The sequence below is a fragment of the Aaosphaeria arxii genome (assembly GCF_010015735.1).
Source record: "Aaosphaeria arxii CBS 175.79 unplaced genomic scaffold BU24scaffold_6, whole genome shotgun sequence".
Classification (NCBI taxonomy): Eukaryota; Fungi; Ascomycota; class Dothideomycetes; order Pleosporales; genus Aaosphaeria; species Aaosphaeria arxii.
Window position 1 is genome coordinate 1082435 of NW_022983479.1, and position 15552 is coordinate 1097986.

At 49.0% G+C, this 15552-nt stretch overlaps 7 protein-coding genes across 7 annotated transcripts; 4 read left to right on the top strand and 3 right to left on the bottom strand.

The window, feature by feature from the left end:
* Positions 1–272: 272 nt before the first annotated feature.
* BU24DRAFT_464246 (uncharacterized protein) lies at positions 273–623 on the top strand (the record flags this gene model as incomplete). The annotated part of the gene is made up of 1 exon (XM_033532191.1): positions 273–623. The coding sequence occupies one exon, from the start codon at positions 273–275 to the stop codon at positions 621–623; it is 351 nt and encodes a 116-aa protein (XP_033381809.1).
* A 919-nt stretch (positions 624–1542) lies between these two features.
* BU24DRAFT_424487 (uncharacterized protein) lies at positions 1543–2308 on the top strand. Its single transcript, XM_033528515.1, has 2 exons — positions 1543–1839; positions 1888–2308. Exons 1-2 carry the CDS (start codon positions 1680–1682, stop codon positions 2040–2042), a joined length of 315 nt encoding a protein of 104 aa, XP_033381810.1. The 5' UTR covers positions 1543–1679; the 3' UTR covers positions 2043–2308.
* BU24DRAFT_424488 (DUF1294-domain-containing protein) lies at positions 1889–2818 on the bottom strand. Its single transcript, XM_033528516.1, has one exon. The coding sequence runs from the start codon at positions 2761–2763 to the stop codon at positions 2341–2343; it is 423 nt and encodes a 140-aa protein (XP_033381811.1). The 5' UTR covers positions 2764–2818; the 3' UTR covers positions 1889–2340.
* An 895-nt stretch (positions 2819–3713) lies between these two features.
* On the top strand, positions 3714–4729 carry BU24DRAFT_434508 (uncharacterized protein; the record flags this gene model as incomplete). Its single annotated transcript, XM_033530028.1, has 3 exons — positions 3714–3942; positions 3990–4378; positions 4511–4729. 3 exons carry the CDS (start codon positions 3714–3716, stop codon positions 4727–4729), a joined length of 837 nt encoding a protein of 278 aa, XP_033381812.1.
* Positions 4730–4918: 189 nt separating this feature from the next.
* BU24DRAFT_351291 (uncharacterized protein) lies at positions 4919–6858 on the bottom strand (the record flags this gene model as incomplete). Its single annotated transcript, XM_033523686.1, has 5 exons — positions 4919–5150; positions 5202–6219; positions 6270–6332; positions 6449–6672; positions 6719–6858. The coding sequence occupies 5 exons, from the start codon at positions 6856–6858 to the stop codon at positions 4919–4921; spliced, it is 1677 nt and encodes a 558-aa protein (XP_033381813.1).
* A 2090-nt stretch (positions 6859–8948) lies between these two features.
* BU24DRAFT_372911 (thiolase) lies at positions 8949–10770 on the bottom strand. The gene is made up of 5 exons (XM_033524517.1): positions 10593–10770; positions 10477–10526; positions 10345–10417; positions 9802–10291; positions 8949–9737 (listed from the first exon to the last, which is right to left on the bottom strand). The coding sequence occupies exons 1-5, from the start codon at positions 10655–10657 to the stop codon at positions 9219–9221; spliced, it is 1197 nt and encodes a 398-aa protein (XP_033381814.1). The 5' UTR covers positions 10658–10770; the 3' UTR covers positions 8949–9218.
* Positions 10771–10975: 205 nt separating this feature from the next.
* BU24DRAFT_452362 (elongation factor 2) lies at positions 10976–14324 on the top strand. The gene is made up of 2 exons (XM_033531181.1): positions 10976–11061; positions 11121–14324. Exons 1-2 carry the CDS (start codon positions 11042–11044, stop codon positions 14086–14088), a joined length of 2988 nt encoding a protein of 995 aa, XP_033381815.1. The 5' UTR covers positions 10976–11041; the 3' UTR covers positions 14089–14324.
* The last annotated feature ends 1228 nt before the right edge of the window (positions 14325–15552 follow it).

The following is a 15552-nucleotide window of genomic DNA, read 5'->3' on the forward strand; positions in this document are numbered from 1 at the left end:
CTGTGAACGCGAGAGAATCATGTTGACAAAGAAATGACCTGATAGTTAGAGTTTCGGACGCCTTCAGATACCACAAATACTCTCACTGAGTAAGTGTATTTTAGCAATACAAGTTTCCCTTTCGCACTTGATGAAAGACTATGTTTTGCTTGCTCCACGTTATCAAAGGACAGTTGTCAAGCCGTCCAACTCAACCGCAAATATGAGTTTCCAAACAGATGGCCAACGCTGCCAGCTATATAATCAAATGATAGCTCTACAGTGCTGGAAGCATGCAGTCTATCACTTCAAGGCCTGCTCAAGGACTATACTCAAGCCTTACCACACCTTCGTCGTGCCAATCACACTTCCCAAGTCAATTCTTAATACCAAAACCCCTAACAATGGGCACTCTGAGCAACATCCGCGAAAAGATCAAAACCAAGCTGAGCAGCCACACCGAAGAGAAAGTTTCAAGCAAAGACACGCCCGGGGGTGACGGTGATGGTGGAGAGGATGCAGGCCAGGTGAAACAGGCGGAAAGCTCAACTTCTGGACAGGACACGGCGTTTGAGGGAAAGGGGAAGGAGAATGTACCGCGCCGGAAACCAGCACTGGGGGAGAAGGACGATGTCAAGAAATAGGCTGAAGAACTCAACACTCAGTGTGAGACATCGGTGCGGGTTACGGGTGAGATGGTGAAAGGGGAGAGTGTGGCGAACTGAATGGGACTGGCAATTGAAAGGATCGTTGATGATTGGCAAGGAGAAGAGGGCTCGCGCCGGAGGATCTAGGGATTTCCATGGCGCAACGAGCTCCTATATCGAAGTCTCACTTGTCAACATTTGCGCTGAGTCGGTCCATTTACAAGTCACTCCTTTCTCAATTTTGGAGGCACAACCGTCCATTTGGATATGCCAATCAGCAAAACGAAGTCATGTGGAAACATCATTACACTGCCCCCCATCCACAGTGTCTATCTTGAAACATAATATCATTGGGCTTCAAAATCAATATGACGTTACTTCTCAGATTTTGGTGTAAACTGCTTCGAAACGATTCAGAGGGTCCATCTCGGAAACATGAAGTCTGACGTCTATCCTTTCAAACTGCAGAATGTCCTGGAAGAACAGAGCAACATAAATCTGATACTTTTCTGTTTCTCAATCGGTACCCCGTGACATCCTATCTCACGCAACTGTGTACATAGAGTTTTGGTATTGCAAATTTGATAAAAGTCAAGAAAGAATGATCGTATATCTCGCACTGATGTCACCTCTTTGCGAGAGGATTGTGTGGGCATGTACTGGCCCTGCTACCTGGTAATCGGTCCTTCATGCATGTACCTATGACGAAACGGTCGCCCGTTGGTTAATTATAGCAAGTTCTTGAAAAACTCCAGATACATTCTTGGTGGGAAATTTGAAGTGTTCCGGGCCCAGTGTACTGGCCAAGTTCTGTCGGAATGAAAGCGTGTCTGATTGGCTAGCCCAGCCTAAGCAAGGGTCCATTCCGGGCAGATCGCCGTTGAGATCTGATGTCATAGGGTCTCACTGCCTCATCCAGCATCGCAAGATTTTATTTAAACCTTCATTTTTCACTCGAGGTAGGTATCTCAGCAAATACTCTTTAAGCATCTTCTTCCACGTTCCACTCAACCTATCACCTTCGCCGCTTCTTCGCCACTCCAAACAATCAACATGACAGCCACAACTCAATTCTTCACTGCCCTTGCTGGCATTTTCTTTGTTGCTGGCCTTGCTGTTTATCTCTTCGGTATTCCTCCTGAGCTGAAGCGCAAGCTCGAGCGCAGTGCACTGAAGGCCATGGGCGAGAACAAGATGTCCTACATCGCCAAAGGTCGGTGTAACACTCCGCCTCAATAGACTATATACTAATACCAGCTAGACCAAATTTCCAAGATCCCCGCCTCCGACCAGGAAGACGTCAAGCAGTTGAAGACTGGTCTGGGCAACGCTGTTGGTGGAGGAATGAAGAACCCACTAGGCGAGGCCGCCGGTGAAACTGCTGATACTTTGACCAGCCCTTTCACTGGCCGATAAGCATCTGCTTATGGTTGGAATCCCGATAGAGTTGGGGTTCCTCTCAACATATCAAATCAAATCATGATATAGGCTGTTTCAGCCGGACTTCTGGTAGAGCAGGGAAGAAGGGACGGCCGTAATGAAGTAATGAAGGATTCGGGTGATCATTTTCTTGGGTGGCATACTTGCCAGCATGGTGTTGGGGTGTTTTATTTCCTGTCTTATGATGCGTCTTTTACCAAGTAACACATCCTGAAAATGCATCCTTATACCTCATACGGAGGAAACATACCCCCATCGTCTACACTCCTTGCATTCATATACCATAACGTGGTGACCCGTGTGCCATGGAAGGTAATTCCCCACTCCTCCAAATAGCGAAGCAAGCAATTTGCCAGGCGACAATGATTCCCCAGAATCCTACCTGGAAACTCGTCTTGCTAGTCTTGTGTTGAAAGTAGTGTTGTCCGATCAAGGCTCCTGGCCAACCACCTAGCATTTCGAGTGTATGCAAGGTAGTTTCTTTGACACGCCATTGCTTGTTTTTTGCTTGGATTTTGTCGTAACCGTAGAATCCAAATGTGATGATGCTCATGAGGCCGGTCCATATGAGCGGGGACATGGAACCTGTGCGAGAATACATGCGGATCAGAGATGCGGTTGGCAGCTTGAGGGAGAACGCTCCAGCAGCCGTCGCGAAGGTTATAGGGCGATGCCTTTTAGGGCGCTGAGGAGCCATTGCGATAGTGGTTTCTGGGTTGTATTTGGTGCACACAGGTGGGTTACGTTGTGCTTAAAGAGGTGAGCTTTCACCTACTCCCACACGCGAAACTGCGTGAAGAGAGCTAAAGTTATCACGCTAAACCTATTTGGGAATCATAGAGGGCTACAATTTTGATCACATAATTTTGATCAAGATTGTAGATGAAGTCTTCCTGTTTCATAGAAAGTCAAGGAATATAATGAATGGAAACGTGCTACTTGTCTTAAATTTTACTTGAATAGGAAAGAGGTCGAGCCAGAGCACGATAATTCTTCCTGATTTTCGATGAGTGTCATTCGATTGAACAGATACTTTCTTTGCACATGTGTAGTCGCTATGGTCCCTTTCACCTTCTTAGCAGTATTTACGATATCTATGTTTCTCTCATACTAATTTATTTCATAGGTCAGAAAAACATATCGTCAAATCTCCCAAGACAGTATTTCGCCGTGGCAATCTACAGGGAAATGCATCCGTTAGTCTTAATCATCACCTGAATAACTAAACATGAGTGACCAGTCAATATATACTTTCGCATATATCTGATAAAATTCCACCTGTAGTATGGAAGAGGCAAAAAAGACACCCTTTGAAGCGGAGATGATTCGGGTTGTCCTGGAACCATTTCAGCCGAGACTCTGATTTTATAAGATGGAACCAATCGGGTCACTCTACTCCTAAATATCACCATGAAGATATTAGATCTTGTACAACTCCACCACAGAGCTTAATATACCGCTCGGAGCATTCATACCCCAGATTCGGTAGTTGGTTCCCCACAACGGAGAAGTGCCGAATGCATATCAGGTATAACATGAACGATAAAATCCTTGGTTGGTCTAGTCACAAGAATCAGTCTACTATCAGAGCACTTGAGTACAGCCATCTTCACAGAGAATAACTCCATTCTGTGTACAATTTTCAACATGCGTGCCTCCTTGCTAGTGATGGCGGGCACCGCTGTTGCTCTGACAGATATCGAGCACAAGCCCTTCATGCGCAAGAACATGGATCCTCTAGTATCACCAGGAAAATTCGTTTCTCATATGCACTCCTTCTACGGTTCTGATGCAATCACCAAAGATCTTCCAACCACGGAACAGCTTCAGAAGGGATGCCCATCTGGGGAGAACCCCAACGACTTGTCCATTTACTGCAAGTCCTGCGACGCCATTACCCATCCATTCACTGACTGATAACAGGGGCACCCACACTCTACTACGTCAATGGCGACAAATACACTGAAGTCTATCCCGCAACATTCAAAACATACTACGAAAACATCGACAAAGCCGAGATCCCCTTTCCCAAAGATCTTGCGATGATCGCTGGAAACGCATCCGCTAAGTCCCAGGCTGACATCGACGAGAAGATCAACATGATCACATGGTGGTGCGACGCCGGGCCTGAGGATCGTGATTCGCGACCTCGCGCTGCTATGCCTCGCGTTACCTGCAGTGCGCACATGCAGGCGATCCTGAGGTTCCCCGATTGTGTGGATCCGAATAATATCAAGAAGTATAGCTATGCTGCTGCAAATGGCGGGAGATGCCCCACGGGGATGAAGAGAATGCCATCGCTGAGGTTCTCGGTGAGGTATGATACTCGCAAGGCGGTTCCGCAGGGATGGAAAGGGGTACCGCCATTCAAGCTTGCGTGTGGAGAAGTAAGTGCTGTCATTCTGACTTTGATTGTAAATGAGTGACTAACTGATGGGCTGTAGATGGGTGATGGATATTGCTTCCACGGAGATTTTATCAATGGTTGGTATGAGGATGCCGCACTAAACATGTTGAAAGCGAAGGGACAAAGCTTTATGAGGATCGACGGAGCACACGGTATGGGGAAGCAGTGGCCTAAATGCAAAGCCACAGACGCAGATCCATCAAATGGCACAAATGACTATCATAAGAGTCTTGAGATGATGTCAGGCCACAACTAGTCATAGCCCGTTGAGAACTTGAGTAGTACATGTTTGTCGTAGAGTCATAATATATCCTAAATAAGGCATCCTTCTATGTGTTTATCTTGTCATAATCTCCCTCTTCTCAATTCTCCGGTATCATTATGTACTCAGCATTATCGCACAAATCTACTTGTCGGTTAACAAGGCAATCCTCGTTGTCTAAGTCTAACTAGCGCCACCTGCTGCCCAGTATGACTCCAAAGCAGCCTCGACCTTTTCTGGGTCTTTATAAGCATCGAGAAGATAGTAGTCATTGAGGCGATCTTGAATAGCGCTTTCCTGAAAGTCGGCGTCGTTCACATCTTTGGATCGGTAAGCTTTATCCATAGGATCGATAAACGAAGTCTTCTCAGAGTAACCCCAGTCTCCGAGACTAGAAATATTAAACGCTACCATCCTATTGTGTGTCAGTATCATCTCGTGCTCTCTTGAAGGATAGAGAACTCACATATCATGATCTTCGTGCACAAGGTTGTGGCAGTGAAACATATAGACACCGTCCCAAGGTGCGAATCGCGCAATCACTCGGACGGTTTCCCTTTGCCCAACTAGCACCACATCCTTTAAAGCCTCCTTCTCATATGGCAAAACGTCTCCACGACCACCACTGCGAGAGAGAACTTGGAAGTCGACAAGATGGACATGTACAGGGTGAGACCAACCACCACCTGTGGAAAATTCCCAGACCTCCACCTGACCGCGCTTTGGCTTAGCGAGGATACGATTGTTGATATCTGCGAATGTGACACCGTTGACCTGCCACACTCCATTCCTGAAGTCGAATCTAAACGAACGATCGACACTGTTCTTGTTGGGTGGGAAGGGAACGGTGCGTAGCGAAGTAGGAAGCTCGCCATTATTCTGATCACTTGTTGCACTCTGCCCAACGACGAACCGCATCACTTTGTCTGTGCTTTTATAGTCCTCATCCGCCTGCACCCTTCGGCTGTTCCGCAGTGTGATGTTCTTTCCAGCATATGCGCTGAAGTCAAAGATGATTTCCCAGCGCTCTGCCATTGAGATCGCTAGCTCTTCGCTCTGAACGGATTTTGTCATCAGTCCAGCATCAGCGGCAATGATTTCGAATGGGATCTTTTCCCCCGCATCGTCATCTACCTCAAAGTACAAATTGAACGCACGGCTAATTGAAGTGTCCAGGAGTCTAAGACGGTACTTGCGAGGTTCGACTTCGAGATACGGCCATGGTTGGCCGTTGACGTGGATCACGTCGCCATAAAGCGAGAATCGCTCGTCCTTTGGAGAGAACAGTGTTCCGTCTTGGTTGTACTGCTTTGCAGAAATAGCGAGTGGGATGTCATAATTGCCAGATGGTAGGTTCAAGGAGTCCTCGGCGGCATCATGGAGCAGGTAGAATCCAGCTTGACCGAAATAAGCATTCTCGGCGGTATGGCGAACAGCATGATCGTGATACCAAAGCGTACGAGCGCTTTGTTTATTAGGGTAATCTTCGCCGGGTTAGCTGGATACGCTGGGATTAGAGAGACGGTAGACTTACAGTAATCTTTGTATTGTCCAGGTTTTGTTACATCTTCAGCCCAGCCGTCGAATGGAGCTCGGCCTGAGGAGAATCAATTATCAGTGTTCTCAGACTTGAAACATAATTCGAGACAGGCATTCGAAGAGCGTAGCACGAAAAGGTAGGATGAGTTAAATCCTTGCTTAAATCTCACTTACTGTATGAACCATGAAGATGAACAGAGAAATCATTCGGACTCCTATTGATAAACCTTACCACACTCTCGCGCCCCTTCTCCACACGAAATGTCGGACCAGGAGACATGCCATCGTAGCCAATGAGTTTTGCGGGCTGGAGGCCTGGGTACACTTGCTGCTCGAACTCCTTGACCTCAATCTCATAGTAGTCAATCACTTGTCCCGTGGTCTCATTCTTGTAGGACCTGATGGATAATTAGCCACGCAAGTTAGGGATGGGGCTCAACGTACGTTTTGGGAGCCTTGACAGGTGGTATCGGAAGGGGATGTTGGAAGATGTCTTGATATTCAGGGCTGAGCCATTGATCCTCGGCGGCTAGACTGGGCGATGCTAGCAGGAATGCGAGAGCGAAAGAACGGATGTCAAACATCATAATTGACGATCTGGGTCTCCCTTTTCAAAAACGAGTGTGGTGGAAACTGGACTCTATGAAATACTGCCTAGAATCAAACATGACGAACATCTGAGTAGATAGCTCTTATATGGGAATCGTGACGGATCATTCTTGCTGGAGCCCTAGCAGAACGCCACAGCGTTCGGAGTTCAAGCCATGGCACAGCTATTGAAGTTCTAGATACATAGACCTAGCTGACAGAGAGAATGATATGCAGACTAAGGACTTTGGTGAGAGGTGGTCGCCGACTAGCCATAAATGCTTCTCCATTTAAGCTTAGTGATTATAGTTCAATTACTTCTCAAGGTAACAACATTCGCTTATATCCATAAAGCCACAGTACTAGCAGACCCTACAGAGCGCAAAGGTAAGCATAATGGACCAACGGAAGAAGACGCCGAAGTGTTTGTAAAGGCCAAGCCACAGGAAGCAAATCCGGCCACGGGAATTTGGGACGATCGTGAAGATCAGCAGGGACAGGATTTGAATTGAAAGTAGGAACCAGATATGTGGCTTCATAATTGGTCTCCCTTTTGAATATTTGAGGTTGCTTCATGGTATGCATTTCAATTGGAAGGGCAGCGAGAACTAGAAATTTCGAGCGGTGTTGGATTTTCGACAGACCTGAAGAAAAGATTCCCGAGCAGAGTCTGCCGAATGTTGTCTCCATCAGCAGAATGAAGCTCCAAGTCAGTTCAGCCTAGTTATTGCTATGCCTTTCAGAGTTAAGACACTGGCAACCGCGGGATTGTGCCCTACTGTTAGGGCTGGAGCTTACTTCTGTTACCAAGCGTTCAAATCCGCCCTGACTGATTGGTCGATGAAAACCTTTTTGGTAATCGTTGCGTTCTGGCTGGCTATCAACGGGAATGCAAAGTTGAGCGTCGGAATGCGGCGCCCCCAAAAAGGCCAAAGTCCCACAGAGTCAGCGTGCTGAACGTGCTGAACGTGCCTCAATTCCATACGCGGATAGTCAAGTCCCCAAACCACGGTTCCGTATCAAATCCGTTGATATCGACGTTGCCAAAAGCGATTGTACTAGTCTCTCTAATAGTATAGTGCCTACCGCCAACAAACAATTCGCACCAGTGAACTCCCTTCCAGCTTCGTAACCATATGCAAGACAGCTCCTAGGTTGCATAGGAAGCGAAGTCTCGAAGACGTGGGTCTTGGTATACATAAGAAAGTTTCTAGACACTGCCCAACTGATCAGTCGTAGTACCTGCAGGCGAGCCGGTATAGTGACCCGTGGTTGAGAGCAGCTTTAGCAGTATTGCTTCTACCAAACAGTAGTATTTCTATTTCCGGCGATTTAGGGCAGGGACGGCAAGCTAGCTTTTGTTCACGAGGTCGAAATTGCGGTTTTGGGGGAATCTAATTCTTGAAATGCCCTTCTGGCTTGCTTGAGATTTTGGTATTGCTGCTGATGGTGCATTCTTTGCGGAACCGAGATTTGAAATATGGGGCATTGTATCGAGCTAGATGTACAAGGCTCTGGAAGGCTTCTTTCATCAAGTCATGGATTCCTCTTGGTCATAGTCCAAACGCCAGATGCCCAGAAGAAATGGTAAGCCCTTGATAGACCTGAGGCTATGAAATTCTTTGCATACCCCATTGAGTCTCCCCACATCTCCAAGAATGGTAGTGGTTTATATTCAACTGCACACCGAGCTATTGCGAAATGAAGACCTGACCTAATGATCACCCACAGCAGTCTGACAGGCTTTTCCATAGTCTTAATGCATGTAAAGCATCTCATGTGGCTCCTACAACCTAGGTGTCATTATAAGATGACCTTTTCCAGAATTTAGGCACAGTTTAATGCACAGTTTTATCGTTATGACATGGGGTTGTCGTTCATCTTGTTATAGGAATAGACAAAGGGTTATAGATGGGTAGCTCCTCAGAAAACAATGGTGTTGGCGTTTAAATGTCCAGCTTTCGAATGAATTGATGCGCTGGACTTGTTGAGGATCGCATTGATTGGAGTGATGGTGGGGTTGGAGTCTAGTTAGAAGTCGTTGGGAGAAGTAGCGAAGCTGGGTTGTTTTGGAAGGTCATGGAATAGGGTGATGCGGTTTGAGCATATTTCCATTAATTGTGTTATTAAATGAGATATACTCAATGCTACACTGTAGTGTGTCATGCCAAATGATTGTCTTTCCAGGTCTGAGAAGGAAATTTCAACATTTCTCATTCCATCAGCATGTTGAATATTGCCGTTCGAAACTATTTTGTATCTCGGTTGAAATGCAGGTCATATATGCTTCCATTATTCATCTATTAACTGTTTCCATTACTTTTCCCACGCTTCAATTCTTTGGTATCGTCAAAATTTACTGGAGGGACTCGACAACGAGGGCGGAAGCACCACCTCCACCGTTGCAGATTCCGGCAACACCGATCTTGCCCTTCTGTTCCCTTAGGACACCGAGAAGGGTGGTTGTGATTCTTGCGCCAGATGCGCCCAATGGGTGGCCGAGAGCGACAGCGCCGCCGTGGATGTTGACCTTGTCTTCGGTGATGTTGAGGAGCTTCATGTTGGCCAGAGACACAACGCTGAAAGCCTCGTTGATCTCGTAGGCGTCAACGGAGCTTTGCTCAACCTTGGCGTGCTTGAGAGCCTTGGGGATGGCGAGCGCAGGGGCAGTGGTGAACTTGGATGGGTTCTGTGCGGCGTCTCCCCAACCGAGGATCTTTCCGATGGGCTTGAGGCCATATTTCTGGACGGCAGCTTCGGATGCAAGGACAAGAGCGGCAGCTCCGTCAGATAGGGGGGATGCGTTGGCAGCGGTGACGGTTCCGGTACCGGGGATGAACACGGGCTTCAGGGTGCGGGTCTTGGACTCGTTGAACTGCATGGTGATTAGTGAACAATTGTTTAGAAATTACAAACTCAGCAGATTAGTGATAACATACGTTCTTGGGCTCGTCATCCTTGGTGACCTTGATAGCGGGCTTTCCACGGCCGCCAGAGACCTCAATGGGGGCAATTTCAGCATCGAAGAGACCAGCTTCCGCTGCAGCAATTGCCTTCTTGTAGGAACGAATGCAGTAGTCGTCCTGTTGCTCACGGTTGAAGCCGTGGTCATTGGCGCACTCCTCAGCCTGGACACCCATGTGCTCCTTCTTGTATGCGTCGGTCAAGCCATCCTTCAAGACGGCGTCGACCAAGGGGGTATCACCGAATTTGGCACCAGTGCGGAGATTGGGGAGGTAGTGAGGGGCGGTGGACATGCTCTCGGCTCCGCTGGCAACAACAATGTCGGCGTTGCCAGTCATGATGGTTTGGGCACCAAGGATGATGGCTTTGATCGAGGAGGCGCAGACCTTGTTCACGGTGGTCGCGACAGTGGACTCCTGGAGGCCGGCGCCGATGGCGACCTGACGGGCGGGGTTCTGGCCGAGGCTTTGGTTTCGATTAGACTCTGTGGGATCGAGGGCATTGTGAAGGTTTCGTACTTTGCGGAGAGGACATTGCCCAAGAAGAGCTCCTCAACGTCCTCGGGCTTGACACCGGAGCGCTCAACGGCCGCTATGAAGAATTGTAAGTTACGATCACGGCGACCATGTATGCAAATTGGTATGATTTACCCTTGACGGCATGAGAACCAAGCTGAATGGCGTTCAGGCTCGAGAGAGAGCTGTGAGGAAGGATGAGTATGTTGTTTGCCCCACTCTGTTTGTATGGAGGGGAAAACTGAACTCACCCTAGAAACATACCCACAGGGGTACGGGCAGCCGAGACGATATAGACAGGGGGAAGGGAAGACATATTGAAGGATTATGTGATACCAGGTGAAAGGGGAGAAGAGTGAACAGTGGTAACAAAACTCCTTGAAGTCACGTAAGGAATCGAAAGATATAGGGCAGGGCAGTGAATGGAATTTATGGTCTTTCTCTTTCGTCCCGGCCGTTAGTCGGACATCGGACTGCGATCCTAGCCAGGGTCTGACGCGCTCTGGTTGGCTGGAGAGGAAAGACAAAGCGCGTACTCGGCGGGCTCACCGCCGGAGGCTAGGCGTTTCTATTCTCCCGGATCAATGTCGTCGCGTCTTGGCGGAACATCCGAAAGTTTCTCGAGAGCTTCCAGAGGCAATCCAAGCTCCCATAGCCCTGCCCTTTGAACGCGAATTGGCCGTTCTCCAACAACGCCAACATGGATGATCTTTATGATGAGTGAGTCGCAAAAAGCAGTTCGTCACTTCCCAATTCGTTAGAAACTAATTATCCCCCAGGTTCGGTAATTACATTGGCGAAGCTGAGTCCGACGATGATGTGCAGTCTACCGGAGACGCAGCAGACGCCTATGTTCTGGACGATGAAGCCTCCGAAGATGGCGTGCAGAACGATCAGCAGCTCATGGAGGTAGACGAAGGTCCATCGAATGCCGTCATATTACACGAAGACAAGCAATACTACCCCTCCGCGTCCGACGTCTACGGTGCCGATGTGGAAGTCCTTGTGGAAGAGGAGGATACACAGTCGCTGGCGCAGCCGATCATCGCGCCAGTCGTGAAAAAGAAGTTCACAGTGCAGGAGGCAGACCTGCCCCCGGTGCATTTCAAGAGAGATTTCTTGACAGATTTGATGAACTTCCCAGATCAAATAAGGAATATCGCGATCGCTGGACATCTACATCACGGAAAAACTGCTTTCATGGATATGCTTGTTCTGGAGACCCACGACATTCAGGATAAACTGGACAAGAAGCGCGGGCGCAAGCGGGAGGAGCAGTTGCGATACACAGACGTACACGTGCTAGAACGCGAACGAGGACTATCAATAAAGGCTGCACCCATGAGCTTGGTCCTGCAGAGCACAGCTCAAAAGTCGCATTTGTTCAACATCCTGGATACCCCTGGACACGTGAACTTTGCCGACGAGGTGGCTGCATCTTTGCGACTGGTTGACGGTGTTGTTTTGGTAGTTGACGTGGTGGAGGGTGTTCAAGTGAATACCGAACACATCATTAAGCATGCTGTGCTCGAAGATCTTCCTTTGACCTTAGTCGTCAACAAAATGGATCGTTTGATGCTCGAATTGAAGCTGCCCCCGAAGGACGCATATTTCAAGATAAAGCACGTGATCGAACAGGTCAACACTGTCATTGAGAACACCATTCCAGGCCGAGGAGAGAAGAGGCGCATCAGTCCCGAAAAAGGCAATGTGACTTTCGCATGCACTAGTATGCAATGGTGCTTCACGTTGCAATCCTTCGCGAAGATGTACACCGACTTCTACCCGGGAGCCAACAAGAAGTCAGGCTTTGGGCAGCCTAACAAGACAATCGATGCCCTGAAATTCGCGCAACGACTGTGGGGCGATATTTACTTCAACCCAGGAAGCCGGAAATTCACAAGGAAACCGCAGGAGGAGGACTCACAGCGCTCATTCGTTCATTGGGTGCTTGAACCCATCTACAAACTCTATTCACACACACTCAGTGAATCTCCAGAGGATCTGGAAGATACACTCGCTACCCTCGGCATCCACTTAAAGCCATCCCAGTATAAGACAGATGCCAAGGAGCTCATGCGTCTTGTCTGTCAGCAGTACTTCGGACCACCGAGCGGATTCGTGGACATGGTCACACAACATGTTCCTTCGCCAGAGGATGGCGCTAAGCGGCTATTGGAGAGGTACTATACTGGACCTCTGGACACCAAGACCGCAGAATCAATGCAGAAGTGCGATCAAGATGGACCCCTAGTGATCCATGTCACGAAGCTTTTCAACTCAGAGGATGCGAAGACATTCCACTGCTTGGGCCGTGTCATGAGTGGAATTGCAAAATCTCCCCAATCGGTTCGCGTTCTAGGCGAGGGTTACACGATCGAAGATGAGGAGGACATGGTTGTCGCAACTGTGACAGACACATGGATTGCAGAGTCCCGGTACAACATCCCCACAAGTGGTGTACCTGCAGGAAACTGGGTTCTTCTTGGCGGCGTGGACAACTCAATCGTGAAGACTGCGACAATTGTCGCTCCCAAGCTCCCGGATAACGAAGATGCATACATTTTCCGACCTATACGACATTTCTTCGAATCTGTTTTCAAGGTTGCGGTTGAGCCTATCAACCCCTCGGAATTACCTAAGATGTTGGACGGGCTCCGAAAGATCAACAAATCTTACCCGCTTATCACCACCAAGGTCGAAGAGTCAGGCGAGCACGTGGTTCTAGGCACAGGCGAGCTGTACATGGACTGTGTGCTGCATGATCTTCGTCGCTTGTATGCAGACATGGAGATTAAGGTGTCTGACCCAGTGACCCGGTTCTGCGAGACCGTTGTTGAGATGTCAGCCATCAAATGCTACGCCCTCACCCCCAACAAGAAAAACAAGCTTACTATGATCGCCGAGCCCCTGGACCCAGGCATCGCAGAGGACATCGAGTCCGGCAAAGTCTCGATCAAAGACCCTGTCCGCGTCGTCGGCAAGTTCTTCGAAGAAAACTATGGCTACGACCTCCTCGCCTCGCGCAACATCTGGGCCTTCGGACCGGACGACATGGGCGCCAACATCCTCCAAAACGACACTCTCCCCTCAGACGTCGACACCAAGACCCTCCGATCCGTGCGCGACACCCTCCGCCAGGGCTTCAGCTGGGCGACGCGCGAAGGACCCCTCTGCGAAGAACCAATCCGCAACACCAAATTCCGCATTACAGACGTCGACCTCGCACCGGAGCCCATCTTCCGCGGCGGCGGCCAAATCATCCCAACCTCCCGCCGCGCATGCTACTCCTCCTTCCTGATGGCGTCCCCGCGCCTCATGGAGCCTATGTATAGCTGCAACATCACGGGCCCCGCCGACGCCGTCTCCTCCCTCTACACCGTCCTCGCTCGTCGCCGCGGTCACGTCCTCCAGGAAGACCCCATCGCGGGCACCCCCCTCTACTCCGTCAAGGGCCTCATCCCCGTCATCGACTCCTTCGGCTTCGAATCAGATCTCAGGATCCACACGCAGGGCCAGGCCAGCGTCTCCCTCGTCTTCGACAAGTGGAGCATCGTCCCCGGCGACCCGCTCGACAAGGACATCCAGCTGCGCAAATTGGAGCCCGCGAGCGCGCAGGCCCTGGCTAGGGATTTCGTGCTCAAGACGAGGAGGAGGAAGGGTCTTGCTGAGGACGTCACGATTAGCAAGTTCCTCGAGCCCGAGCTGTTCAGGGGTTTGAAGGAGAGTGGCGTGCTGGACGGTTAGAAACGTAATAATAGAAGATACAGAAAGCGCGCTTGGAATGGGTGGGGATGTATGATATTTTTTTTTCTGTCTCTCGCACATGGAATGTTTTTGATCGGCGTGAGATAAGGTTGTGTGCACAATTGAATTGATTGGCACCTTTTTGGAAGGCATTGAGAACCAGCCCGGCGCTTTCTTTCAACGGATTGTATGAACGAAAAAGTTTCGCGACAAAAAAGGGCTTTTGAAATGATAATATACATTGTTCCTAAGTATGTGTGACTATTGGTCTTTTGAGTATAGTGTTGATGTTGTGACTTCCCGCATAATTGTGACAGATGCGCGTACAGTTTACAGCGATATAGTTACCACTGGCATGTATTAAACTGGAAATATCTCCTCGGCATCTAGATCTTCCACGCAGATATCGGAACTGTCGCTCAACATAGCCTGAATTCCCTCTGATAGCGTTTGTACAGTGTTTACATTTTCTTCAACTTGATACTTGCTTCTAAGTGATTTGTCGATCGAAACCGCCCATGATTGCACTTCTGTATACGTAACCGGACGCGAAAGTGCATCGTAGACCTCTTGCACAGGATCGCGCCAACTCAGGTTGTTGTTCGAGGTTGCCGAGGACAAGCCCATGCGATTCATGCTTTCACTAATGAACGATATTGGAAGCGATGTATAACAGATCAGGTCCTGTATATTGAACCCGACTGGGATACGCTCGAGAGGCAGCTTACTTGATTTGGATCGAGTAAGGTGGGAGGATGCAACCCTTCGATATGGATGTGGTTCTGAGTGGTTAGCATTCTTACTTGTACGGCCTGTTTGAAGTCCATCCTCGTGAGGTGCTGAACGGGAGCGTCTGGCGATCTTCCGGCGTGGGCGACTTGGTGGCCGTTGAAAGTCGTATTCGGATTCATCGAAGGTACCAAAGCAGTATAGGTAATCTTGCTCCGCTACTTGGGTCAGAGGATCATGATCATCATGATGACCAACCTCATCGATGGATTCAGCTAAATTGTTGAACGTCGTTGGAGACTCCGAAGCAGCCTTCATAGAAAGACTGCGCCTTGGGTATCGATGTGTTTGTTTAGGACGCGTAAGAAAAGATTCTATGCCTCTATTGTTTCCTGAAACCAGCATGGACTCTTCCTGACTATGATTCTGACCTCGATCGATTGGTATCCGCCGACTGGGTTTTCCTTGTGGAGTGGCTTTCTGACGGCCTACCTTACTCCCTCTATGGTCCATGCTGGGCATCGAGAACGGCTTGTTGACAAATGATCCCTTCAATCGCTTGGTAGGACGTGCGGTCGGTTGCATTGAAGAGAGCTCTTCAGCTACGCCATATGCCGATTCCTGTGGCAACTGACCTGGAAGGGACGTTCTAGAGGCGTTGATAGGGGTAAATTGTGATGTATGCGCTGGGAATGGATTGGACTGTGCTGGACTGTGTACTCGAGTATGAGAAAT

Coding starts and splice junctions, on each gene's coding strand:
- BU24DRAFT_424487 (XM_033528515.1), top strand. CDS start 1,680: ATGACAGCCACAACTCAATTCTTCACTGCCCTTGCTGGCATTTTCTTT. Junction 1,840..1,887: donor GATGTCCTACATCGCCAAAG/GTCGGTGTAACA, acceptor AATACCAGCTAG/ACCAAATTTCCAAGATCCCC.
- BU24DRAFT_424488 (XM_033528516.1), bottom strand. CDS start 2,763: ATGGCTCCTCAGCGCCCTAAAAGGCATCGCCCTATAACCTTCGCGACG.
- BU24DRAFT_372911 (XM_033524517.1), bottom strand. CDS start 10,657: ATGTCTTCCCTTCCCCCTGTCTATATCGTCTCGGCTGCCCGTACCCCT. Junction 10,527..10,592: donor CCTGTGGGTATGTTTCTAGG/GTGAGTTCAGTT, acceptor CCTTCCTCACAG/CTCTCTCTCGAGCCTGAACG. Junction 9,738..9,801: donor AGGATGACGAGCCCAAGAAC/GTATGTTATCAC, acceptor ATCACCATGCAG/TTCAACGAGTCCAAGACCCG.
- BU24DRAFT_452362 (XM_033531181.1), top strand. CDS start 11,042: ATGGATGATCTTTATGATGA. Junction 11,062..11,120: donor ATGGATGATCTTTATGATGA/GTGAGTCGCAAA, acceptor ATTATCCCCCAG/GTTCGGTAATTACATTGGCG.